Raw genomic sequence first — 19,438 nt, forward strand, 5'->3', positions numbered from 1 at the left:
AGACGTGGGTAGTCGCTCTTCCAATACCGCTCCGTCCACATGAGGCTGTTTTACAATCTGACCGTACCTTTCTCTCGTGTCATCTGACTGCTTTGTTGACAGCTTCTCATAGTCTTCCATTTCTGTTGGGAAAGAGGAGGACATTTTGGTTACGGCTACATTGTCCATATGAATTTTTGCAGTCCTTCAAAATGACATGAAAATTAACCATTTAAAAAGCAGAGTAGACGTCAATCATTCTCCATTGCTATAGAGTAAAGACCTCACGGTGATATTCCTGAAGTAACTAAGCTGGCCATACACATTGGATATATATCGGCCAAACCCACTTCAACCATGTAATGTGCCTGGTGGTGTCCTATCGATCCCCGCCATGTCATATGTCTGAGGCATAAAGGTCAGGCAGTTGTATTTCAACATGTCCAATCCTTTAGTTCTTTGGGAATAATTTATTATGACTGCCAGCAATCATATACCCGGCACCTGCCTTCTATGACAGGGCGCTGGGATCCGCGGCAATTAACCCCTCAGGTGCGGCATCTGAGGAGTTAATTGCCGCGGATTGCAGCGCCCTGTCAGAGGGTGGGTGCTGGGTATGTGATACCGCTGGCACCTGCATCCTACACGTGTATTGACACGTATTGGTGGCGCAGTGCCAGTTCATGGTCAGTTTATCACCATCACACACATAAGTATCAATGTACCTATTATCACAAATTCGTCACTGTCCTCATAGTTTTCACAGGTTGTGGGGCATTTATATTCTTCCTCCTCGAATATAGTTTCAACAGGAGAATTCTGCAACGGAGCTAAACCTGTAATTCAGACGCAGAACAAGTCATTATACCTCTTGTAATATTAATGTTTCTTACACTGACAGAAAAGGTCAAAATCATAAACTTCCCTACAACAAACTGGTGTCCTGACATTAAAGGGGTTGTCTCACTTCAGTCAGTGACATTTATCATGTAGAGAAAGTTAAAACAAGCCACTTACAAATGTTTTTTTATTATCCTTTTTGATTCCTTTGCTGGCTGGATTCATTTTTCTATCACAGTATATACTGCTCGTTTCCATGGTTATGACCACCCTGCAATCCTTCAGTGGTGGTCCTGCTTGCACACTATAGGAAAAAGCTCCCATGGTCCCGGCCACCAGAGAGGCTGACGCTTTTTCCTATAGTGTGCAAGCACGGCCACCACTGATGGATTGCAGGGTGGTCTGTAACTATGGAAACGGGCAGTGTGTAATGTGATGGAAAAATTTATCCAGCAAGCAAAGTAAGCAATATGGATAACAATACATTAGTAAGTGGCTTCTATTAACTTTCTGTACATGATAAATGCAACTTACTGAAATAAGACAACCCCTTTAAGACTAAAGGCCCTATTACGCAGGCAGATTATTGTTAAGATGAGCGCCAACGAGCATTCGTATGAATGCCCGTTAGCGATCATCTGACAGTGTAATGGAACTATGAGACAGTATAGGGATGAGCGATGCATTAACGATCGCTCGCCCCTATACTGAGAAGGGGATCGCTGCATGTAATAGCGGTGGTCTCCTCTAGTGAGCATGCGACTGACACGAGGGAACGCTTTCTTCCTGACAATCATCTGCTCTATCTGCCCATGTAATAGGGCCCTTACACACAGCACCAACCACCTTATGATCATGATATGGCCTATACCAGGACTGGGCAAACTGATGGCTAGTATGTCTATGTTGATGGTGGTCAGGTTTCTACGCCTTCTCTGTATGTAAGTGAGCAAGATGTGCTTACACCCACTGCCGGATGCAAACAGTCAGATACCCAGGATGTCACCTACAGAGATAGTCAGAGATCACCACCATGGCCGGCTACCATCACACAAACATAGGGGGCTAACAGAGATTACCCAGGGGTATTATTTTCACAATATACCTTCTCTCTCATTCTTCTACATACAGTATTTGACATTAGAGCTGGCTTCTATTCAGCACAAGTAATACAATGCCTGGAGACACCATCACGTATGGTTTAAAAACTGCTTGCTCTGCCCATTAACTTAAAGGAGTCAGAAATTCATGGTCTTATGTGGTGGCCAGGGTGGCTGCAGTTAGAGAAAGCCAAGTGGGCTGTGCTACGCCATTTGCATCGCTCACATTCACTTCTATAGGAGTTATGGGAAAGAGCCCAAATACCACTTAGTTCTTTCTATAGCCACGCGGCCTCTGCGCAAGACAAGTACTCCAATCTCAACCATAAACGGCTGATAAAGAAATGCCCCTTTAAGACAATTTATGCAAGTAAGTCATATGTAGACAACCCCTGAGCACAGAAAGAAGTTTTTGAAGAAAAAAATAAATAAAAATGTAAGAATATATATTTTTTTGTATTCACAAGTGCTGGGGCATCAGTCTTGTACCACCTAATATACTGGACTATCGGATTGGTGAAACACCCGCTTGTCCACACAGTAAAGGACACTATACATTAATAGGAAGCGCTTCCCCACAACTATGCTAGCCCGCATATCTACTACAGCCTTTCCCGATATGTGTAACCAGCGGGCATAAATCACGTGGGACGCCGAGTCAACATAACACCACGCGGGACGCCAAGCCTGTGCGCGCGCATTGGGAAACAGAGAGCAGCAAACTCGAACCGGACAGCTTACTGGATAGGAGCGGCTACGCACATAGAAGACATCTCAAAGGTAACAACAGGCAGTGTATTGCCCCCGTGTGGGACGCCACAGGAGCGACACAAACAATACCTGCCTGCTATAGGACTTTAACCTCTGAATGTGTTCTAAAAGCCGCATCATTTATTTAATGTAAAGCCGGATATTTACAGGTGAAAGAGCTGATACACAGTAGCACAAGTCCATCAGAGATATTTTGAATATTATTTCACTGTGGATATATAGAAATCACACCACTAGTACTATATACCCAGTGGATCATTCCTGTCTGCACAGCCAAATAATAGTTATACCGCTGATCAACTGACAATCTTTTCATCCACAGGCTATAACGGCTGAGGCTACTTTCACTCCTGCGTTAGGTGCAGATCAGTCTTGTATCTGCACAGACGGATCCACACCGATCATGCAAACGCTGGTATCTGTTCAGAAGCAGTGTTTTGGTGTCCGCCTCCAGAGCGGAATGGAGGCTGAACGGAGGCAAACTGATGCATTCTGAGCAGATCCTTATCCATTCAGAAGGCATTGGGGCTACACTGATCCGTTTTGGGCCGCCTGTGAGAGCCTTGAACGGATCTCACAAACGGAACCAGAAACGCCAGTGTGAAAGTAGTCTGAGAACTAACCCAGGGGCAACTGCATTGCCGATGAACTGAGATTTTCAACCCCTATAGGCTGAAACAGCTGAGAAACAGTGGCCTTGCCCCAGGAGGGACAATCTTGAATATTATAGCACCGCCACATTACGGACATATAGTAATCATAACATTATACTGGTATATCCAACGGATGATATTTATTTGCACAGCTATTAACCTAATGGTGACCAGACAGCTGACTTGCTGATACCCTCATTGTTATTGTTATTAACTCTTGGGTGAAACCTACTTTCACCCTTGGAGACGGTGTATTACTTTTTATCATAATTTTTTTATTTAATATATTTCTGTGCCATCTTTTGCCCTTTTATCCTTTTTCTATATATATATATTTCTTACTATATCATCTATTATTTATATATTTTAATTATAATAGGAAAAATAAACCAAGATATAATTAAGGGTACTTTCACACTAGCGGCAGGACGGATTGGACATGATGTTCACCCTGTCGGATCCGTCCTGCCGCTATTTCACCGCTCCGTCTACATTGACTATAATGGGGACGGGGGCGGAGCTCCGGCGCAGCACGGCAGTGCACCACGAGAGGTCGTCGGACTAAAAAGTCGGACATGTCGTAGTTTTAGTCCGGTGGCCTTTTGCCGTGCTGCGCCGGAGCTCCGCCCCCTTCCCCTATATAGTCAATGGGGATGGAGCGGCAGGACGGAGCCGACAGGGTGAACAGCCCGTCGAATCCGTCTTGCCGCTAGTGTGAAAGTACCCTAATATACCTTGTCTGCTCTCTACTTATCACCAGATATAGTGTGCCAGTCTATTAACCAAATCTACAACTATATATTCCTTTGCCGACTGGGTGAGCACCTTGTATGACAATAGACAGGTGAGCATCTATAAAAACCTTGTGTTTCTGCAACTATCGGACTGCTGATTCCTAATTTTCCAGGCTAATGGAATTCTTGAATTCAAATGCTCTATAATCCACAGGACAAGGTTGTAGGTGTAATATCATAACTACAGTATGCTACTATGTTAGTCATGTATGCCATTTGGATTGTGAGAGTCTGTTCCCTTCTCTATAAGGTTATTCTGTGTCTCTCCATTCATTTTCATGGTAATGCATTCATAGACATTTATATACAGTTTAATATATACCCTCATAACCGCTATCAACAGAAGTGGCAGATTCGGAGTTGGCCTTGCATCTTCGGTAGCAGGTCTCCTCTGCATCTTTCTTCAGCCATTGCATTCCTCCTTCTGTCCTCCACTGCTCATACTGCCAACTGCTCTTCATCACCTCAACCAGGGACATAAACAGGTCGGCTGCCAGAAAGTGACCATTTTCCTGTAGAAAGGCAAGCAGTGTGTCACCTAACAGCTACAGGACAAGGCTCATGCACCCAATTATACACAAGGACAAAAACCTTACAGTGCACTCCAATTATATAGAAAAGTGGCATCTAATCTTCCATCCATGAGCTCCAGATCCTTGTAACCAGGAGCATTGACTACATTAGTAACCTTCAGGAGTTGTCATTATCTTGAAGACTGTTCCAATCAGTATCTCTAGGGCTGGATGGTGCCCTGTACAGTAACACTACCCAATCCACAAACTAAGGAACGTAGCTGGATCCGCTCAGCTTCCATCCCAACAAGCGCAGAAAAATGAAAATGCCAGATCCAACAGAAGATGGACGCCAGGTTCCACCATACGGTCTGTCAATAGCGCTGAATGCTGTGCTATTCTTCCCGCCAGATATGTCGGAATCTACAACAGAGGCCCTGACATAGCTCTGACCTTGTTGCCATGTATAACTAGGGGCCTGATTTCTGGCGTGAAAAAGTTGCAAACTGCAAGTTTGCGACTTTTGAACACCAATTATACAAAAAGTTTTGCAAAAGTGGTATTAAAGTTGCAGAAACTGAGTTTACAATTTTATTTTATTTTTTACACCAGAAAACCGGCAAAAATAATTACATCTTATGGGGGACATTTATGAAGACTGGCGATTTAGACACCAGTCTTCATCCCTCCCGCGCTGGCGGCTGATCCACCTAAGTTATGTAGAGGCGCCAGCCTCTACATAACTTAGGCAGACTTAAGGCTACTTTCACACTAGAGTTTTTTGATGGATCTGGCAGGGTTCAGCAAAAACGCTTCCATTACTGATAATACAACCATCTGCAATGAACGAATCCGGTTGTATTATCTGTAACATAGCCAAGACGAATCAGTCATGAAGTCCATTGAAAGTCAATGGAGGACGGATCTGTTATCTATTGTGTCAGAGAAAACGGATCCGTCCCCATTGACTTGCATTGTGGTAACCGCTTTGCTCCGCATCCCAGGACGGAGAGAAAACCACAGCATGCTGCGGTTTGCTCTCCGGTTTGAGAACAGAACGGAATGCATTTTGGAGCACTCCGTTCTGTTCAGTTACGTTTTGTTCCCATTGAAAATGAATGGGGACAAAACTTAAGCGTTTTTTTACGGTAACAAGACCCTATGACGAATCTCAATACCGGAAAATAGAAACACTAGTGTGAAAGTAGCCTTACACTTGTCTAAATCTATGCCAGCTCCCTTGATGGTGTAGATTTAGACGATTTTGTACCCCTAAAACAGGTGTAGAAAATGATCAATGAGACGGGCCTACCGGACCACCCTTTTCCTTGCCCACGCCCCCCCTTTTTTTTTATATATAGACCTAGCAGAAAAAGCCGCAGATTGCAGCGCAAATAACCCCCTATGTGTTTACTGAATGCACATGCATTATTTTATGATTGTATTAAAGCATAAATGTTTCCATTTTTTCCTGCACCATATGTACACGGCAACGTCCTATACAGAGAAACGTAACAAAGACCCCACTGATTATCTGAATGTATGTAAAGAGGATAATTTTTACAGAGTTCTTACTTCCTCCAGGCACACGGTTGGCTCAAATAGGTTTTCTCTGGAGTGGTGCAGGGCTTCTGTGCTTGACGTCGGTAAATTTCCACTTACTGCTGCAGAAAAACAACACCAATTTTAAAGGGTCAAACCTTCAATCTGCTGTTATGAATCTACGCAAACATGATTATGGTCTTTCATTTAGGCTACATTCGGACGTCTGTATGAATGGTCCAGATCCGTTCCGCAATTATGCGGAACAGGTGCGGACCTATTCATTTTCAATGGGGCCGGAAAAGATGTGGACAGCACACAGTGTGCTGTCCGCATCCGCACTTCCGTTCCGCGGCTCCGCAAAAAAATATAACATGTCCTATTCTTGTCCGCAATAGCAGAGAAGAATAGGCATTTTCTATTATAGTGCCGGCCATGTGCACATGGCCGGTGTCGGTGTTTTGCGGATCCGCAAAACACCTTACAGACGTGTGAATGGTTAAAGTGTAACTGCCGTTCTATTTTTATTTGTGTAATGTGTAGGGGCAGTGGTACTGACCATTTTTGTAATATACTTTAATTACTGAAATAATACATTTCTATTAGAAACAAAGCTCTAAAGTGGCCCATTTTGAGCCTTAGCAACGCTCCTCTGTCTTCTGTTTACATAACAGCGGAGACGTGCTAACACTGACTGTGTTATGTGAACAGAAGACAGAGGAGCGTTGCCAAGGCCCCTTTCACACGAGCGAGTTTTCCGCACGGGTGCGATGCGTGACCCATTCATTTCAATGGGTCTGTGTACATGAGCATTTTTTTCACGCATCAGTGCTGTGTTGCGTGAAAAACGCAGCATGTTCTATATTCTGCATTTTTCACGCAGCCCTGGCCCCACAGAAGTGAATGGGGCTTCAGTGAAAAACGCATTGCATCCGGAAGCAAGTGCAGATGCAATATGTTTTTTAACTGATGGTTGCTAAGAGATGTTGTTTGTAAACCTTCAGTTTTTTTATCATGCACGTGAAAAACTGATCAAAACGCATTGCACCCGCTCGTAAAAAAGCACTGAACAACTGACCACAATCACAGACAAAATTGACTGAACTTGCTTGCAAAATGGTTCGAGTTTCACTGAACGCACCCGGAGCCAATCCGCCACGCTCATGTGAAAGAGGCCTAAATCCTGTTGGTTATAAAACCATGTAATACTAAAAGGACCTGTAAACACTAATCCAGATTGGCAGCCGAGTGAGAATGGAGCTGACGTAAGAGGAATCCAGCAATGTGAAACTAATGTGACTACACCGGTTCTTCTGGAACTCAGAATCATGTAGAACGGCTTAAAATCAAACCATTAGTTTTCACATACCCAAAAGAATGCTTTTAAGGTTTCCTACTGTCATCTTTTTCATTATATAATTATTTTGGTTCTAACTCCAAATGAATAGTATGTTCCCGCAGGATACGGTCTCCTCCATCAGCTCAAATTTCACTTCCCTCTGACTTTGCTCCTTCTTGTATGTAAATATCAGTAAATTAAAGTAAATGAATCCACTTTTGAGGGAGCCTGTCTGCATATATTACCATGCTAAACTGCTCTAGGGAAGGGAGGACAGGACAAACCTTTTTATGGCGCTTTTCTCATCAGAAGTTGTGTTAAAGGGGTTTTCCGGGATTGTAATATTGATGACCTATCCTCAGGATGGGTCATCAATATCAGAATGGTGAGTGTCTGCCACCCCCACTGATCAGCTGGTTGAAGAGAAGGTCGCGTTCCATGCGTGCACAGCCTTCCCTTCATTGTTTACCTGCTCGCTGTCGACATCGCAGCGGTGAGCAGGTGTAATTACAAGCCGTCCCATTCAAAAATTTATTTTTATATATAACATGAATTGTTTTTAATTACATAATAAATACTGTATTGATTACTTAAGAGCCGGCCAATGGTTTGATTAGTATATTATTATAGCTAGATGGTTATAGCAGGCCGTGCACTGTTCGGGTGAGCTCTCCATATAGGATATATCCATTTTAAATGTAATATGTACCGTATTTCCCACACTTCAAGAGGCACTCTCTTTTGCCCAAAAATATGCCTTATAATGAGAATACTAATAAGTGTTTCCATTTTGGAATCGCTCATTAGTACAGTAGGACCTTGGAGTGGAGTATATAGCAGGTGCTGGCTTTACTCACCGCTCCTTGGACTCCTCCGGCACTGCGCTGTGTCCTGACAGCGTACAGCAGGGGTGGCCAACCCGTGGATCTTGAGCTGCATGCAGCTCTTTGCTTCTTCAAGTGCGGCTCTAGCTGTGGAGACGGGGAGCAGTCAGGCCGGCTCACTCTCCTCCCCATGCTCAGATCTCTTTTCCTGATCTGGCACTGTTGCTATTTTGCAGCTCCAGCTCAATCGCCACTCTATCCTGATGCACACTGTGTGAGCACGTAGTACATGGAGACACGCACTATGACCTGACGTGGTGCTCATCAGGTCACAGAGGAGAGCGTGCCAGACCTGCAGAGTAGCAGGTGCCAGAGCAGGAGCCCAGTGCCTGATCAGGAGAGGGAAGACTTTTTTTTAAATTATAGAACGGAGCATGGGGGTCTGATCTAAGCATGGTAGGTTCTGATCTGAGCATGGGAGGGTACTGGTTTGGGCAATGGGGGTCTTATCTGAGCATAGGGGGGTCCTGATCTGAGCATGGGGGGGGGGCAGATGTGAGAAGGGGGGAGATCTGAGCATTGAGGGTCTGACACTGGGAGTCTGATTTGTGTTGTCTGATCCGAGCATTGGGGATCTGATTTAGAAGTCTGATCTGAGGCCTAATGAAAAATATATTTTTGACTCGTGTGTAAATGAATAGCTTGTGGCTCGTGGTAGTAATACATTTTTTTTTTTTACTCTTTGTGTCTATAAGGTTGGCAACCCCTGGCGTACAGCATCAGGACATAGGTCATAGTAAAGACTTACAAGCACTAAAGCTGTGCGATGTCAGGTCACACTGTAGCGCTGCAGAAAGAGCGGGCTGGATCTCTCGAGTAGCAGCAGCATCCAAAGAAGGATTTTTTTTGTCTGATCTGGGGTCTGATGAAGACAGGAGGGATCAGATCTGAGGTCTGATGAAAAATATTTGTTTTCTTATTTTCCTCCTGTAAAACCTAGCTGCATCTTATGGTGTGGGAAATACGATTATTTAATTTTTTTTTAAGTCATCACACAAAAGGAAATTAAGAAAAAGAAAATACTTAAATATTACTTTATTATGAATATATTCCCAAATACCTTTCATTAGTTATAATGGCTTGTTTTGTCTGGAGAGCAATCATCAGGGGAAATAAAATGGTTGCCGTCCGATTAGTACACACAAAACCTGTTTTAATTACACAGCAGGACAAGTTACTTCACAACACTGAGCCAAAGAGATGCTTCGTTCTCCTCTCTGCTTGTCAGGGATTATGATCCTGAATACAGATAAGATCTTCAGCTGAATCTCTGTGGAAATGGGAGTTCATTAGGAGACATGAAGTACAGGGAGTATGGACAGGACAGACTGTGGTAATGGAGTCTGCACACAAGAGCTGCTGTTCATTAACCACGTCCTTACCCTCCTCTCTGTACTTAATGACTCCTCGTAAGCTCCATTCCTACAGAGATTCATCAGAAGATTTATCAGCTGTATTCGGGATCATAATCCCTGACAAGTAGGAGAGGAGGATAAGGCAGCCCTTTACCTCAGTGTTCTGAAGTAACTTGTCCTCCTGTGTGATTAGGACAGGTTTTGTGTGTACTAATAGGACGTTGGCCATTTTATTTCCCCTGATGATTGCTCTCCAGACAAAACGAGCCATTATAACTAATGAAAGGTATTTGGGAATATATTTATAATAAAGTAATATTTAAGGATTTTCAGTAATCTTATTTTCTTAATTCTCTGAGAACCCCTTTAACATGAAATGTTATGTCGCTACATCATTTTCATAATTACATTAAGATGTAATCTCCGATGCTTCTTTCCAGTTTTTTTTTTCTGTGCGTTGGTTTCTGAATTTTTTTTATATTGTGTTCTCTCCATATGGAAAATGTCTTTTTGAAGAAGTCAAGTGGGCTGCAGCTTGCTTTCTTCAAGTCAATGTTGCCGCGGCCTATTCCAGCCTCCTGTGCCATCATTGATGCTGCCATGTGCCTATGTCATCCCGCTGCGCCTGGAACTCTCCTTCCATTCTTGCGCAGGCACACTCTGGTGCGCCTGCGCTTGTGAGCTACGTGTCCTCCGCCTGACATCATTGCTCCCAAGCACCAGAGGACTCCGAGTGTGCCTGCGAGAGAACGGAATGAGAGTTCCAGACACAGCAGGATGTAACCTTTAAGTAACCATGAGCAAAACCAATGTAAAAATAACACAAATAACTGGGTGACAGTGTTCCTAAATGTAACCGCACTCTTTAACTGTAACTATTTTGAGGTTTCAGAAAGTCAGCAATTTTACTCTAAGCATCTGCCTTCCTGTTCCACTTCTGTCATGATTTTCTGGACATTTACTATAAGTGAATGTCTAGTTATAATAAATATGAATAGATATATAAATTACAGTGTATATTTGACCAATATTAATGCCCTATAATTAAGAATTCTTGCACTTTTGCCAAAAGAGTTAAAATATTGTCGCCAAGGCTACTTTCACTCTCGCGTTTTGGGCGGATCAGTCATGGATCTGCAAAAACGGATCCGTTACAATAATACAACCGTCTGCATCCGTCATGAACAGATCCGTTTGTATTATCTGTAACATAGCCAAGACAGATCTGTCATGAACTCCATTGAAAGTCAGAGAGACGGGTCCGTTTTCTATTGTGCCAGAGAAAACGGATCCGTCCCCATTGACTTACATTGTGTGTCAGGACGGATCCGTTTGGCTCAGTTTCGTCAATCAGGCAGCGTTTTGCTGTCCGCCTCCAGAGCGGAATGGAGACTGATCGGAGGCAAACTGATGCATTCTGAGCGGATCCTTTTCCATTCAGAATGCATTGGGGCTAAACTGATCCGTTTTGGACCGCTTGTGAGAGCCCATGAAAGATCTCAGAAAGCCAAAACGCGAGTGTGAAAGTAGCCTAAGCTGCCAGCATATACACATAACCTAAGATATACTTGTACAAGTGTCACATTCTCCACTGCCTCGCCCACGCCATTTTATCACCACAATATTGGCAAATCATTACATTCCAGAAAGCAGCTACATTTCATATCACCGAGCCATTTTCATAAGTAAAATCTGATCAGAAGTAGCTCGTAAGGCTTCAGTGCAGAATATTACCTTTAAAAATATTCGAATAGGACCATGATCTCCGATGGTCCTCTACAGTGGAAGCCTCTGTAAACTGTTCTAAAGGGGGATTATGCAGACTTAAATTGAGGGGTGTAATACTGGGAGAAGAAAATCGTCGATTCAATGGTGAGGTTAATTCGGATCCAGGTAAAATTACTTCAGAGCAGGTGTTGCATTTCAAGTAAGGTGCCAATTCCAGCTCGGGTACACCTTGCGTGCGTGTGATAGGATCACTGGGTGAGGAAGCAAGTGAGTCCGATGGAGGGGTAACAGGAAAGTCCGACTGGGAGTTATCCCAGACTGCCATGTGTCTATTAAACCGGATGTCATTTTCTGTACATGGCAGTAAAGGAATACCATCAGAATCACTATCTAAATCCTCATTATGGCCACCGGTGCTGCTGTCCTCCCAGTTCTCTGCGTCACTGTCCTGGAGATGTGCATTCACAGACAGCGTGGATTTAATACTGCTTGGTATTTTTAAAACTGAAGACAGGATTTCTTTAATTGCAGTCGCACTATCAGTATAAGAGCCATAGCTACCTCCTACTCCGATAACTGCTGGCCGAGGTAGTTCACCTGCAAAGGAACAAAGTGTTGCAAAAAAAATAATAAGTAACAATACAGTATAATTACTACATTGGAAATTCCAGTATAGAATAAATATATCATAAATGTACAGAGGGTCTTTAAGAGATGAAATGTGTCGGACTTCGTAGCAAAGGCAGAAAAAGAAATTTGGAGGCAGTTCCACTCTAGCTCCTGCAGTCAGTCCAAAAGAAAAGGAGGCCGCGAACGTTCTGGAATGCTAGGTGAAGAAGTTTCAATTCATTGCATCACTGGATACAGTAGATAAAAAAATTCTTCTTTTTTTGGCATTTAAGAACGTGCACTTCCTCCTTTTCTTCTGGATTAGCAGCCATGGCGGCCATGCTAAATCTATATGCTTAAAATTCAAATCCACCTTTTTATTTTAGGTTTAACAGTCTGAGAACATTTTTTTTAAATTATTTCCAAGGGGGGTTCTTGGGGGATTGAAACATTGATGTGCTGCCCATATGATGGGAGCTGGACTCCAGCCATCACCAGAAACATGGAATTGCACAGCTCTGCCCCCATTTTCAAGGATAGGTTCCAGAGAACCCCTATCATATAAGCATAATATATTAACAATATGTGGTGAGCTCCTAAACTCCCCCTAGTGGTGCAGACAGCTAGACCTGAAATTTAAAGGGGTTCTCCACTTTTCCTACATTGATGATCTATCCTCAGGATAAGCCATCAATAACAGATCGACAGGGGTCCGACTGCCGGCACCCCCACGGATCAGCTGTATGAAGAGAACACAGCTCTCGTACAAGCGCTGTGTTTTCTTCACTGTTTACCTGCTCAATGTCGACATCGCAGTGACGATCAGGTGTAATTAAAGCTACAACTGCTGTAAGAGGAGCTGTAATTACACTGCTAGCCGCTGCAATTTCGATTGTGAGCAGGTAAACAGAGAATGGGAAAAAGAGCTGGTACCAGAGCTGCGTTCTCTTCAAACAGCTGATCGGTAGGGCTACAGGGAGTCGGGCAACCGCCGATCCTGAGGATAGGTCCTTAATATAGCAAACGCAGAGAACCCCTTTAAAGTAGGCAATACCGCTGCGTGACAATACCGCTGCATGACAATACCTTCTGGAAATAGAATGGTAGGGATCCTTGGCTTCATGCTCAGAGGAGGGTCGGGAACATCCGTCGGTTTCAAGGCAGAGTGCCGTTTATTATCATTTACCACCTGAGAAAGTGAAAAAACAAACATGGAAATGCAACTCCAGCCTGACATATACCCTGCCATATTATGTAATCCGACATAACTCCAAATCATCCAATTAACTGTACGTCAAATAATGACTAAACCACAAGCACCACAGCAAAGAACAAAGTGCAAGGGTAAGAAAACAAACATTTCTATGGAATGAATGTGTTTTGGCTGTAACTTCCTTCACGGCAGCAGCTATACACACCTTCATATACCCAAACAGTACCAAACAATAGACATTAAGAACTGCCCGCTGATAGTCATTCATACCTGCGCCGCCCTTGCACAATTCTGAACTTGCTTTGTATTGTAACTGGTCAATGTCAAGGCCTGTACAGACATCTCTGGAAATTCAAGAAGTCTGTTACCTAGAAATAAACACAAACATAAAGGAAATGTTAAACTAGTCACATACTGCACACACAGTCCATTATTAGGGCAAGTAAAGGTAACTTTCCTCCAGGCTCTTCAGTGTGGTCCCACCTAAAACAATTCTGGCAAGTTAAAGGGAGTCTCTAGGACTTAAAGGTCCCTTTACACAGGATGACAATCAACACAGGGTGTTGCTACCCTCAAATACTTATGTTGGCCCTGCCTTCTGTTAATTTGGACCCACCTAAAACATTTTAGTTTAGTTTTTTTTCAGGGCCACTTTAAGTTTCCAGTCCACCTGTACGTCACAGGCCAAGGAGAAGGCTGCAGAAGTTGTTTGAACACCATGGCACATCTGATTGGTGGGGACGCAAGGGGTTGGACCCCACCGATCAGATATTCCTGACCTGTCCTGGGGGTAGATGGTCAATGTTTAACTCCTGGAAAAACTTTAACTGAATTCCTATGAAATTAGCCCTAGTGTGTACGCCTGAGACAAGGAAATTAAACTGTGAGCCCCATGTGGACAGGGATACAAGAGTTTAGTATCTGCGCACAGAGCCACAGAATATGTTGGTGCTACATAAGTAGTGGGATACCAAAGGAGGAACTAGTGCATACAACGCTTAGTTCTCCTTCTGGACAAGAAGACTTTGTGGCAGTGGATCCCCAGCCATTCACAGTTCTATTACGACACTAATTCAGCTGCTTTGGCTTAACATAAATGGTAAAATCAGGTTCCTCCTTTCCTAGTACAAGACTCCTAAAAACAGTGCGGTCTGCTTTTGATAAGTCCTTTTGCTTTGTTCTCCTACAGAAACAGATGACATTAGCTCACATGATCCAAGGGGCCAAAGTGAGTTCACAGACCTTGAAACGCGACTTTACTACAGAGCTGAAGGGAATACATTCATATTCAGGCATTTCAGGTCACCGATCCTACCTTTGAGGATTGAGAAATAGCTCTGGCAAATAGTAATACTGAGGACTTCTGCTGCTCAAATGTGATTTTCAGATCTCATAGTCCTGCTTATAACCAGGGCATACGAAGATAGAAATGACTGAATGAACTAAATGTAAACGAATACGTGAGATGATCGACAAGGCCAAGAATAACCCGAGACGTCAGAAGATAAAATTGGTGGAATTTGTCAGCTCAGACCAAAACTCATTTCTAACACAAGTGGGAAGCAGCCTTCTCCAATGTGCCTGACCTGCACGCCCTGATCTTAGACTTCTGTTACTTAAATGGGTCGTCCGGTTTCCAATATCTATGAGCTATCCTCGGGATGGATCCGACTGATAAAAGTTTTCTGGGAAAATGTTATCAATTACACCTATGTGTGAGGCATATTAGATGTAGTTTTCCGTGGTTTGTATACTTAGTGATTACTGAACTGTCCTCCTAACTCCTTTATCTTTCAGGAATGTGCCAACATGGCAGCCAGATGCATCTCCAGCATGTATAATATGCATCATATTCACCTTTCTCCCAAATAGGGGTAGATTTTTATTTTGTTTTTCTGTCTAATACCAGTTATTTCCATTTTTTTTAAGGATACATTTGATCCAATTACAGGAGTATTTATCTTTGTTAGTTGAATAACAAGACCTTGACACAAGAACAATTAAATTAGCATGTCTCCGGGGAATAAGGTTAGTGTGACCCGAGACTATGAAGATTCAGGTTTAAACAAAAATGATGCCAAATTATGGCTGGTTTTCACGTGTGCGTGTTGGCACACTGTTTCACGGAGTGCCTGGTTTCACGGAGTGCTGTCCGCATCTTTTGCGGCCCCATTCAAGTGAATGGGTCTGCACCCGAGCCGCAATAACTGCGGCTCGGATGCGGACCAGAACAACGGTCGTGTGCATAACATGAGATATAAGGCCAGGTTTGCACTTCAGTTATTTGGTCAGTTATTTCCACCAGCTATTGGGAGCCACCTGGCTTTGGCTCACAATAACTTATGGAAATAACTGAACCAATAAGTGTAGTGTGAACTTGACCTAAGCTGAACACTCCTTTGGGTAACAGCTCTCTCTCCTGACCCCCCTCCCCATACACATTCATACCCAGACGAAGGCAAGGATGTACTGATACAGTGCGCAGGGTTGGTCACAACACCATTCTGACCAGGTCCCTATGTGGTTATGAGGAAGGAGACAGATCACAAGAACCCATAAAAGCTAGAATTATCAAAAACATCCAAGTCACTCCAATTTGGGGAGTTTGAAATGAAGCGAAATGATAACTGGTATATAACAAGCAATGCTAGGTATGTCTGAACAGATAAAACACAGATAAAAACTCACCTGGGAGGCTAGCAGAGAATTCTTCATAGTAATATAAATTGCAATGTAAAGCAAAAGAATACATCATAAACTGTGAAGTGAAGTATATGTGAAGGAGATCTAGGAGGAACTGCTAGAAACCGCTTCTCTTAGTCTCTTAGATATTTTTTGCATTTATTAAAAGGAAGTTGAGGTCACTGTGGGGTATGGATTTTTTTTATTTTTATTGTAGTGCAGCCAAAAGAAGAGAAGGAACTAGAAAGCTTCTACAACAGCTATGTCGTTGTAAAAGGGGCTTTTCCAGCTTTAAAGAGGTATCAGAAAGAAGACATAAAAAGATATCCTCTGGGTAGGTTATCAATATCTGATAGGTGAGGGTCCAACTTCCGACACTCCTGCTGATCAACTGTTTGAAGAGGCCATGGTGGACCGCACCCTCTTCCTAGGCCAGAGACGTCATGTCCATCAGTCATGTGGTCTAGGCGCAGCTCAAGTGAATGAGGCTGAGCTGCAATACCAAGAACAACCTCTATGCAATGAATGGCGCTGTGGTAAGCACCGAGGAGGCCGTAGCGCTCACTAGAACGCCGCTGCCTCTTCAAACACCTGATCAGCGGAGGTGCCGGATGTCAGATTCCAGAAGATGTGATATTGATGACCTGTCCTGGTGATAGGTCACCATTATTAGAATCTAGGAAAATCCTTCATATCCAGTGCACAGGCTACAGCCCCGAGTTGAAGTGAAACTTACAGGGGTTTTCCAAAAGTTAGATACTGATGACCTATCCTTGGGATCAATATCAGATCAGTAAGGGTTCATCATCCGTCTGTGTAATGGCCGTTTGACAGTTCTGAAGCTCTGCTCCCATTTAAGTAAATGAGAACTTTGCTGCAACATTCCAGCGCTGGAAACTACACAGTGGATGAAGCCTTCTGCTACCATCTCCGTCCACTGTATAGTTTCTGCTACCATCTCCGTCCACTGTATAGTTTCTGCTACCATCTCCGTCCACTGTATAGTTTCTGCTACCATCTCCGTCCACTGTATAGTTTCTGCTACCGGAAGGTGCGTAAACCAGCTGATCAGCGGGAGTGGCGGGTGTTGGACCTCCACCTATCTGATACGGATGGCCAATCCTGAGAATAGGTCATCAACTCCTTAGTCCCGGAAAACCCCTTTAACTTTTCACTACCAATTTTATTTTAAGTTGACATATAGAGGAGGGGGGGGGAGAGGGAGAAAAAAATAAAATAAAAGCGTTCTTGTCCCTGGCAATGAAAGATGTAAAAACCCCACGAGATGTGGTGAAACTGCTAGTGCCTGCTCAAACCGCAAAATTCTGGTGTGGACAGACATGCCAAAATTCCACTGAAAACCCACTGGCAGCTGAATCCTCTCTGCATCAAATACATCTCAAAGGGATGTAGAGCGGGCGTGGCTGCCGGCGGGTTTTCAGCAAAATTTCATTGTGGCCGTCTGCACCAAAATTCTGTGGTAAAGCCCACCGTTTGAGCGGGCTCTAACAGTTTCACCAGTGAACGAAAAATGCTCATTTTACTGTAATTTTTCATGCATCTTCTGACAATACAATGCACAACAGCATTCCCCATCTGGACCTTAACCCGGATGGGTGCTGTAACACCATTCCTGGGTTTTTCATTTACAAATGTAATACTGGAACTGCAAGAGCCAGGCAGAGCAGATGGGGGAATGTGACTTTGTACAATACTGCAGATATACATGTTATTCAGGGTGTGGGGAAAGCTGGATCTATGAATAACCCAAGGCCTATTGACTGTGACCCTTAGACATTTTGCATCTGTTAGGCCTCATGCACACGACCGCTTTTGTGGTCCGCATCCGAACCACATTTTTTACGGCTCGGGTGCTGACCCATTCACTTCAATGGGGCCGCAAAAGATGCGGACAGCACTTGATGTGCTATCCGCATCTGTTGCACCGTTCTGTGGCCCCACAAAAAAAATATAGCATGTCCTATTCTTGTCCGTTTTGCGGACAAGAATAGGCATTTCTACAATGGGCCGCCCGTTCCGTAATTGTGGAAGGCACACCGGCAGCTTCCGTTATTTGCGGACCGCAAAAAACAGCATGGTCGTGTGAATCAGGCCTTAGACAAAGAAAACTCACAGAGGATGAACAGTACCTCAATAGGGTGTCGCACATGAAGAGACTTTTTACCTTTAAATACGAAAAAGAAGCATAGGTAGAAGTTGCACATCCTCAATTTGTATGATGTCCAACAGTATCAACCGCAGGTTGTGTGCGCCAGCATCCCATAACTCTTGTGCTGCTGTCCTGCCTTGCAGGACATAAAGGTGCCCAACAGCTATTCCTCCCGATTCCCACACACACACACTTGGATCTGACAAGCATGTACCTTATATGTTTTCAATGTCAAAATAGGAAAATGCTGCTGCCAGTTAATTCTGGTGAATCTGTTGCCAGAACAGAAGGATTGGGTGTTTGATCTCTCTTCCATGATCCTTCTTGTCCCCGGGACACATGATGTTAGGAGGCCCCTCCATAATACATTTGTCAGACAACCCTTAAAGGGTACTCAAGTTATATGAAGTTATCCACAGGAGGGGATAACAGAGCAATGGGGGTCCAACTGCTGGGACACCCACTAATCACAAGAATGGTGACCCCATACCGTCGGGTCAGCCTATTCATTTCTATGGGCATTCTGGAGACCGTTAAAGAAGACCTTTCATGGTCCAGACATTATAAACTAAGTATCAGGATACGTAGGGCATACTGCAGGGATCTAACTGCACTATTTTTTTTTCTGGGCGCCGCTCCCTTCGCCTGCTGTGGCCCCCGTTGTATTCTCCCGCCTGGTATGCTAATTTTAGCATCGAAGCAATGAGGAGGAGACTGAGTCTTTCTTCGTGGGAGTCTCCTTCTCCCTGGCTGTGAGCTGTCCAATTGCAGCAGAGAGTGTCACAGCCAGGGAGAAGGATACGCCGACGGAGAAAGACTCAGTCTCCTCCTCATTGCTCCAATGCTAAAATTAGCATACCAGGAAGGAGAATACAACGGGGGCCACAGTGGGCGAACAGAGGGGGCGCCCAGAAAAAATATAGTAAGTGCAGTTAGATCCCTGCAGTATGCCCTACATATCCTGATACTTAGTTTATAATGTCTGGACCCATGAAAGGTCCTCTAAGTATATGACTCTGCTGTCTCCAGAACTCCCATAGGTATGAATGGAGTGGCTATCCGTATGCCCAACCATCTGCTCTGTTCATTTGGGGGGCCTCCATATGGTAAAGGATCACCGTTCTTGTGATCGATGGGGTTCCCAGCGGTAGGACCCCCACCAATCTAACAGTTATGCCCTATTCTGTGCATAAGTGATAACTTCATATAACCGGAATAGCCTTTTAACATGTGAGCACCTATTTCTGTTTCAGAGAAGGAAAAAAAT

The 19,438-nt window shown here is 43.9% G+C and overlaps 1 protein-coding gene across 3 annotated transcripts in view; it reads right to left on the minus strand.

Annotated features, from left to right (window-relative positions):
* The window catches only part of RUBCNL (rubicon like autophagy enhancer), a 73,726-nt gene that overhangs the window by 23,368 nt on the left and 30,920 nt on the right, over positions 1 to 19,438 (minus strand). Inside the window, exons 1-8 of one of the 3 annotated variants that reach the window (XM_040425448.1) lie at positions 16,008 to 16,115; positions 13,590 to 13,687; positions 13,193 to 13,295; positions 11,504 to 12,094; positions 6,225 to 6,310; positions 4,460 to 4,649; positions 705 to 815; positions 68 to 122 (exon numbers count right to left, since the gene is read on the minus strand). In XM_040425448.1, the coding sequence (XP_040281382.1) occupies positions 68 to 122; positions 705 to 815; positions 4,460 to 4,649; positions 6,225 to 6,310; positions 11,504 to 12,094; positions 13,193 to 13,295; positions 13,590 to 13,687; positions 16,008 to 16,074 (1,301 nt within the window). In that variant the 5' untranslated portion in view covers positions 16,075 to 16,115. Of the gene's footprint in view, positions 1 to 67; positions 123 to 704; positions 816 to 4,459; positions 4,650 to 6,224; positions 6,314 to 11,503; positions 12,095 to 13,192; positions 13,296 to 13,589; positions 13,688 to 16,007; positions 16,116 to 19,438 lie in introns of those variants that run through there. The other 2 variants (XM_040425447.1, XM_040425449.1) reach the window with 2 other exon arrangements.

This window comes from Bufo bufo, chromosome 3 (genome assembly GCF_905171765.1).
Source record: "Bufo bufo chromosome 3, aBufBuf1.1, whole genome shotgun sequence".
Classification (NCBI taxonomy): domain Eukaryota; kingdom Metazoa; phylum Chordata; class Amphibia; order Anura; family Bufonidae; genus Bufo; species Bufo bufo.